The sequence below is a fragment of the Frankliniella occidentalis genome, unplaced genomic scaffold (genome assembly GCF_000697945.3).
Source record: "Frankliniella occidentalis isolate FOCC.00 unplaced genomic scaffold, Focc_3.1 Scaffold249, whole genome shotgun sequence".
Classification (NCBI taxonomy): Eukaryota; Metazoa; Arthropoda; class Insecta; order Thysanoptera; family Thripidae; genus Frankliniella; species Frankliniella occidentalis.
In genome coordinates, this window is record NW_026267375.1 from 282,623 (window position 1) to 291,564 (window position 8,942).

An 8,942-nucleotide genomic window follows, 5' to 3' on the forward strand; every position below is an offset into this window, starting at 1 on the left:
CATGGCCCCCCTGTCGTAGCAGCCTGAAAGGTAGGCAATTTGCGACACAAACACCCTGCATGTAGGCAATCGACAGTATGCACCCATAACAAACAAACAAAAAAAACAAAAAAAAAATCAGCTGGACCATAATCAGCCCCTGAAGGGTACAGGCATTAGCCTGAATTTAAAAAAGAAGAAAATAATTTTTAAAAAACGAGGGGGCCTCAACTCTCTTGTAGGATGTACACCAAATTGCCAAGATTGCCAGATTGCTTGACGAATATTTAGCTTTAAGGGAATAAACCGCCTGTAAATAGGCAAGACGCACTAATGTCACCCCGAATGTAGGCAAAAAACATGGCTTTTGCAGCCGATTTACTAGAGATTGCCGAAGATTATCGTAGATTGCCGGAAGGTGTACACCAGATTGCCACAGTTGCAAACAGTAATCGAGGTTGCACCCTCTAAAAATTGTATGGAACTTATAAAGACAGTGTGCAAAATCTGGGCGCCCCCACACTGTAAATCACAGTGTGATACTGACTGCACATTTTCTGTGATACAGATATATTGCACGATGTTGTGATGTGATGATCATCGCAGAAAAAGTACAAGATTAAATTCATTGCTTACATTTGTGATAACAATCACTTATTTGAGCGATACTTCGAGGTATCATAGTTTTGTCCAATGTGCATCAAACTGTTTTGCAATAAATCCAGAATTATCGCATTATTTTGCGATAAGTATCACACAATATTTGTGATAAAAATTCATCACTTCCCCAGGAGTGATAAATCAAGGGAATCACTCCGGGCATTTCATCACACGAAAATGTGTGAAAAGTATCACACTTTGAATTACAGTGCATACAACGCTTTTCTGGCCCGGATCACATTTGAAGTTGGGAACTCGAAACGGCCGCGAGACTACCATGTTGACCCCAGCTGCGCTGCGATCCCCACACTGTAATTCAAAGTGTGATACTTTTCACACATTTTCGTGTGATAAAATGCCCGGTGTGATTCCCTTGATTTGTCACTCCTGGGGGAGTGATGAATTTTTATCACAAATATTGTGTGATACTTATCGCAAAATAATGCGATAATTCTGGATTTAGTGCAAAACAGTGTGATGCACATTGCACAAAACTATGATACCTCGAAGTATCGCTCAAATAAGTGATTGTTATCACAAATGTAAGCAATGTATTTAATCTTGTACTTTTTTGCGATGATCATCACAACATCGTGCAATATATCTGTATCACAGAATATGTGCAGTCAGTATTACACTGTGATTTACAGTGCAGCTCCGTGGCAGTTGAGAGTTAGGGGCCATAGGGTCTCACCTGACCAGTACCCTGTCGCTCCTAGGCGAACTAGTAGCACGTAGCACTGAATCAACATGGTGGTCCCTCTGGCGGCCGCTCTGAGTTCCCAACTTCAAATGCGATCCGGGGTCGGGAAAGAGTTGTCTGGCCACGGTAAAAACCGGTAAAAACAATATCTGATTTTTTTAAGGGAAAAGCGAAAACTTTGAGGAACTCCCATGTTTGAGGAAGAGTCCTCCGATCTCGCCTCAGATTTTGAGGAATCTTCTCACAAAATGAGGAAAAATCCCATTTTTGGAAGAGACTTCCTCGAAATCTGAGGAGTTTTTGTCTAACCAGGGGAACTCCTCAAAGTTTTCCCATTTCCCTCAAAAAATGAGACACTGTTTTTACCGTGGTGGCGCCCAGATTTTGCACAGGGTCGCTACGCAAGGTCAAAACGATTTTTAGAGGGTGCAACCTCTCAAATTTCAGAGGTTGACCTTCTTTCCGATGCGGGCTACTGCCAGTCGAAAGTTAGATCACAGCGATCAAATTTCTAGCTGCAGCCCCGAAATGTAAAACAGCTCCTACTCCCCGCAACCAAGTTCTATTCCTCCTATGAGCGGTTCTCATAGCCGCGATCAACCCACCGGTTGTCGCCACTAAACCCGGATCCAGCTGTAGCATCACAGGTAGAGAGTATCAGGAAACGTTCTCTCTGCATGCTCAGCCCGTTTCTGAAAATTTGTATAGAAAGACGAACTTTTTTGTGCAGCAGTAATACAAAATTTATGTGAGTAATATTAATTATTTTGAAAATTGTTATTCACAAAAAGTCATTTGAAGTACACTAGCAAACAATATTCTTCTTTAAAATTATACAGTTCTCACAAAACTTGTGAGCACTGCTGCACAAAGAAGTTCGTCGCCCACTTAGGGTAAGTAAGGTGCCTTATTATGACCACTGTCCCATTGATAACCACTTTCCTCGATTTCCAGCCAATCTGGTCGCTTTACAATCTTGGCCTTGAAGTAGTGATGGCATAATAAGCCAAACTACTTCACATCGTTGCCTACATTACAAGAAAAAGGGGTGGCCATCATTGGGCAGGCCCATTCTTAAGGTGGCCATCATAGGGCATCTTACTCTAGAATAAAGTCAGGAACGATCTGAGAGTGCACTCTCGTGACCACACACCGCACAGCCTCCGTAGGCCGGCCGTATAGGTGTCAAACCTGAGCAAGTTCGTTGGCGCACAGAAACGCTGTGCACGCGGTATGAACAAAACGCACACGTACACTCTAAATGTCAAGGGACAATTTTGTCCGTAGATTTGCAACGATTTCGTGCACATCCAGAAAGGATGCAATTTTGTTCCCTTAATTGGACAAATTGTGTGAAGTTTCACACAATTTGTCTAGTTTTAGGAACAAAATTGCATCCTTTCTGGATGTGCACGAAATCGTTGCAAATCTACGGACAAAATTATCCCTTTACATTTAGAGTGTAGATCGCACGCGGCACGGTAAAGATGATATCTCATTTTTTTAGGGAAAGGGCGGGAAACTTTAAGGGGGCTTTTATCTCCCAAAATACATTTTTGGTTCATTTGTCAATAAAATCAGTTTCTGAGCCACTGTATGTGTAGGGCTGGAACCTGAGGGTATATTTCTCAACACAAGGGATGGCTTAACACATGAACAATATCAGAATGCCATGAACTTTACTTTAAAGAGGTCCCAAGTGTGTACTTCTATTTTTATCGGATATCTTCTTTTAAAGTTTACGTGCAGGATTTCTCCAGAGGAAGTGGTGATAAAAAACTGGTTAAAAGCTTGTTTGTTACAGTTCATCAAGGACTACAAATTGACACAGGGGTTTTACTGAATTTTAAAAATTAAAAATTATCCTATATTTGGAGTAAAAAAAAATATTTTCTAAATGTAACTTATCATGCATAATTTTTATTTTTCAAAATTCAGTACAACCCCTGAGTCAATTTGTAGTCCTTGATGAACTGAAACAAGCAAGCTATTGACCAGTTTTTTATCACCACTTTCTCCGGAGAAATCCTGCGCGTAAACTTTAAAAGAAGATATCCGATAAAAATGGAAGTACACACTTGGGACCTCTTTAGAGTAAAGTTCATGGCATTCTGATATTGTTAATGTGTTAAGCCATCCCTTGTGTTAAGAAATATACCCTCAGGTGCCATCCCTTCACCTAAGTGGCCCAGAAACTGATTTTATTGACAAATGAACCAAAAATGCATTTTTGGAGATAAAAGCCGCCTTAAGGGGGCATCCTAGTGTAGCGGGCCTAAACTAAGGGTGATTTGCGTAATTAATTTTAGAGAACCCATAGTTTTAAAAACAAAACCGAGTAAACAGTTTTGTAGCGCATACTGTTAACTTTAAAACGCAATGTGTAGGACGTCGACACGCCCACCCAAAGCTGCGATATCCCCTGTTGAAAACGGCACTGCAGCTTTGTCGTCTTGTCATGGTGTACGTATTTAAAGTCGAGCCGTTGGTCTTACACAGTCCAACAAAGAATTTTTAGACTCTGTATGAACGTAGTTATGGCATGAACTAGGATATTTGCGATCGGATAATTTTTACTATTTTTTCGAGCAGCTTAAAGTTGACATATCGAAAAAAAGCTAAGACTCTCATAGTTTTGATTTTTTTTCGGGATGAAGGAGTTGACCGATTCCAGATATCCTAGTTCATGCCATACCTACAAGTGTTAGGAACATCCACAAAAAATCGGAACCTCAACGGCCCAACGGTGCGGCCGGAATCCGGTACACCATGAAAAGACGACAACGCTGCAGTGCCGTTTCCAACAAGGGATATCTCAACTTTGGGTAGGCGTATTGACGTCATACACATTTCGTTTTAAAGTCAAAAGTATGCGTTACAAGACAGTATACTCGGTTTTGTTCTAAACACTATAGTTTCTCTACAATTAATTACGCAAATCACCCCTATTTTAGGCTCGTTACACTAGGATGACCCCATAAAGAACTCCCTTACTTCGAGGAAAACTAAAAAAACTAGAGCATCTTAAAAATGTGGGATTTTTCCTTGTTTTATGAGAAGATTCCTGAAAATCTAAAGCAAGTCAGAATAGTTTTCCTTAAACATGGGAGTTCCTCAAAGTTTTCCCTTTTCCCTCAAATAATGAGACACCGTTTTTACCATGGCTGTGCATAGGATCCATTGTATTACAAGAGCTGGGAAACGTACAACAAGTTAGTATCAAGCTACAAGTACTAAAACACATAAGTAGAAGACACAAATACTAAGCAATTTAAAGTGTAGAACAAGATGAAAGTTCTAACTGCAACAGGCGCGGATCCAGCGAAAGGCTAAAGGGTGGCATTCTCCTGGATCTGACATGATAATAGATTATCAGGGAAATTAAATAAAAATTAGGCACTTTTGAAAGTACAATGAACTGTTTTCCAAAATGATCATTACTCAAGCACACGTAAAACCAGTTTTTGATGCCCAGGGGCGAGATAAAGCTTTCGCGAGCGAAACGAGCAAAGAGATGATTTAAAATTTGGACCACAAACTAAGGGAAAAGGGATATCAGCAGCGAGCGAGGCAAGCGAAAAAAATTCTCAAGAACACAAATTAAAAATTGTGACCAACCACAAATCAAAGTTACACAAGAAGTCACCATCAGCGCTAGCGAAAGCGAGCTAAGAAAAAAATCACGATGTAGTTAATACGGTGTCGGCTCTGAGCTGAGGGGAAGGGGGCCAGGAATGACGGCACATTCGTAGTTCCAGAAGAGCCGCCAGTTGCGCTGGCGTCGACCGATGCCGGGCGAGGGGAGAAGGGACGAGACGAGCGGGGCACCGCTCCCGTCCCATCCCGCCTCCCCTTCGCCCGGCATCGGTCGACGCAAGCGGCACTGGCGGCTCTTCTGGAACTACGAATGTACCGTCTTTCCGCGGCCGTCTTTTAGCCCGCTACCGGCCGGAGAGCCTACACCGTATTAACTACACCGTGAAAAAAATCTAAGGAGTTCGAATTATCATTGTGTCCTCCTACGGATGAAAAAAAAAAAAAAGAATCTGCCTATTTACAAGCTAGTGGCACATAGTTCAAATCTTAAACATTTCTGTTTTTGAACTGAAAACTAAACCCCAATATTACTTTTAATACAAGAAGAGACGCACTCTTGACAGTGGAAAGCAATTCTAAAGCGAAGAACGAGCGGATGGAAAAATAAAGAAAAAAAAAACCTTAAAAGACGATCAAAAATGAATGATGTTCTATTTAAATGTTGTTGTAAAAAAATGGACGATTTTTTTCACTCACAATTGTCAGGGGTGTTAACCTCAATAGAAGGTATATTCTGATTAAAATAGGAGTATCATCCTAAGTAACGTTAAGCCATCCTACTTAAACCTCTGAGGTTGACTTTAGCTATGGTTTTCTTGAATAGGGCAGTTTCAACATAAATCGCAACCACATCACATGTCGGCTCAGGCTCGTTTGAAATGGAAGTGAAAGCCGAGAAAGAACATGGAACTGTCAGAAATAAAATTTTACATTTGCAGCTACAACTGTCATGTTGTTCAACACTTAGGTTTGCAGGGCTATTTTCCGACCACTTGCAAATACAACATATCTAAATTATTACTTACCTTGCCGCCCAGATATGTCTTTCCTGTTCCAGGCGGGCCCTGCACCAATGCAACTCTTTGCTTCAGTACTTTCTTTAGTGCTGTGTACTGAGAAGAATTGAGCTCATCCCTCATGTCACGACGGAGTCGGCGAATTCTAAAGCACAAAATAATATGGACTTCAATTTCCACGCCGCAGAACTACCCCCTATCGAAAGCAATTTTAGTCAGGAGCTCAGGAGCTTGTTTATGTTGGAATCAAATTGTAATAATATACATCCTCACAGCACATGAACGACAGGAACTGCCTGAACCACCACAGTGCTTTATTGAAATAGCTATGAAGCAGACTTATGTAAAAGACCTGGTGACTGCCCGTCTGTCATATACAAGAGAGACAAAGACAGTGAAAAAACTCTAGAAAAAATTTACATTTTTTTGATTCAGTAGTAACCAGAGTGTGAAACTGACTGCATATATTGCATATTATTGCACGATGCTGTGATGATCATCGCAGAAAAAGTGCAACATAAAATTCATTGCTTGTAAGTTGTATGGCCATCACTTATTTGGGCGATACTCCGAGGTATCATAGTTTTCTGCTATGTGAATCACACCTTTTTGCAGTATACGACATCATCGGACTACTTCACTGCAAAAAATTATGACAGGAAAAATGACAGCATCGCCGCTAATTAATTTTCGAGGAACGTCTGTTATTCGAATAACAGCGTCGCTGTAGTTTTAATGGTTAAAATTTGGTTCAGGGAGCAATGTACAGGACCACTGTACAGGCAAAAGCAGACAAAACTGTCTACAGTGGAGCCGTCTTCGTACACTGTACCGTGTAAAACCTGGGCTTTCCGGTGCTACAGCAACACTGTACTCCGCGTTCTGTACCCCAGGTGCAATGACTAAGAGCGGCATCTACAGTAACGCTACAGATCGTTCCGTATCACACTCTAATTTTTTGCAGTGTTGCAATAAGTGTCACACAAAATTTGTGATAAAAATTCATCACTCTATCAGGGATGATAAATCATGGGAATCGCACAGGGCATTATATCACACGAAAATGTGTGAAAAGTTTCACACTTTGAATTAAGTGATAAGATACGCAGTTTCTTCAGCATTCTGGAAATTCTAAAAATTCATCCTAAATGTACGAAGGAATATTCACATCCCTGCAACTGAGCGACATTCACACACTTGCGTTTATACTGATCCGTGACACAAAAAATTGTATTCTGTGGGATACAAAATAAAAAATCTGTAATACGGATACAGAAATTTGTTCTCATCGATACATAACAAAATTATTGGATGTTCATGCTCTGGAAACCCAAGTGTGTACTTGAATGCAGAATCTCCTGCATACTTGAACGCAGAACCTCTAGGTTGGGATTCGATGCCTTACACTCAAAATGTAAAGGGACAATTTTGCCCGTAGATTTGCAACGATTTCGTGCACATCCAGAAAGGATGCAATTTTGTTCCTAAAACTAGACAAATTGTGTGAAACTTCACACAATTTGTCCAATTAAGGGAACAAAATTGCATCCTTTCTGGATGTGCACGAAATCGTTGCAAATCCACGGACAAAATTGTCCCTTGACATTTAGAGTGTAGCACACGCGGCTGAGGTGACTACCTGCTAGCTGAAATTTGGTCATATTTGATTGTAGGGTTAACCCTACTCTGCAGCGCGCAATAAGTGCGTCTAGAAATAAAGCAAAACGGACAAAATTAGAGCCCGAAGGGTTTAACTTTGAAGAGTGATCCATGACGACACAAAAAAAAAAAATATTTATCTTTACAGTTTCTAGAGCTACTTCTATTTCTTTCCCACCCCTTCACATCCCCTTAGGGATGTTTGACAGGATTTGCCGTAGGCGCTTTGGTGTCTAGGAGTGGCCCCTAACATACCCGAAAAATAAGTCTCCAGCTCATCGGCATATAGTGGAACAGACAGAGAAACCAGACCGCCCGCCTAGGGCCGCAAGTTAGCTTTTTCTAAACAGAAGGGGGGGCTGAAAAAAAGAAACCACTCACGCACACAGAACAAAACATATAAGTTCGTGTCAACTTACTGAAGAGTTTCCATCTCCGATGTGTATCTCGGTTCTTTGGCAGGTTGCACAATTCCATACACGATTTCGTCATAGAATTCGAAAGCCATTCCGAAACTGTTCCGCAAAGTCACCATGCCAATTTCCTTTCGCAAGATATTTGTAACTTGCAAAAATGGAAAATGAAATTGGGACGACTCAACCATGCGCCACGTCTTCCCTATGAAAGGGGCCTGGTCATCCAGCACTGGATACCCCCTGTCATCAAATCCTTTAATTATTTTGATAATGATGCACCCCTTTTGCAGGAGCTTCTGCCCACTGGCATGAATCAAACCCACGACGAAATCCTGGAGATTGTTGTCCGTGAGAAAGACCAGGTTGTTCCTCATCAACCTTTTTTCTTCGTCCCATTCCACTTCGCTGTACAGCGAGGCATCGAAATGAAACTCGATCCCCATCGGATGTTGGAATCGCCCGCGCGTGAGAAAGCGCTCCGCATCACCTGCGTCGACAGAAACATTCACGTTAGTTGCAAATGACGAGTTTGCATTGGAGAAAACAAACATTTGTCCACAGTTAAATTTGTAACTCGACGCGTACGTGCACATAAAACAGCACTGTGTACAGACAGCGAGGAGTCGCCGACTCAGATAATACTGGGTACACGGACCTTACAGTACCGTATAATACCTATAATATTTTATAATACTTATAATACTTTATAAAACTGAGTTTGCTTGTTTCTGGTTTCAGGGTTGCCACGAAGTCCCAGTTTCCGAATATCCTGGCATTTTCCTGACCAATCCTGACAAAAAAGTGACTTTATCCTAACATTTTGAGAACGAGTTGACAGAGAAATCGCGCTATTTTTAAAGGGGTAAAGAAAAAAATAGGGTATTGTTTCCAGGAAAAATATATTTTAAATAT

The 8,942-nt window shown here is 41.2% G+C and overlaps 1 protein-coding gene across 1 annotated transcript in view; it reads right to left on the reverse strand.

Moving 5' to 3' along the window:
- LOC113214384 (uncharacterized) overlaps positions 1–8,942 on the reverse strand; it is a gene marked incomplete at its 5' end in the record, with an annotated part of 54,659 nt that overhangs the window by 41,100 nt on the left and 4,617 nt on the right. Inside the window, 2 exon segments of the mRNA XM_052273133.1 lie at positions 5,965–6,100; positions 8,034–8,517. Of these exon segments, the coding sequence (XP_052129093.1) occupies positions 5,965–6,100; positions 8,034–8,517 (620 nt within the window).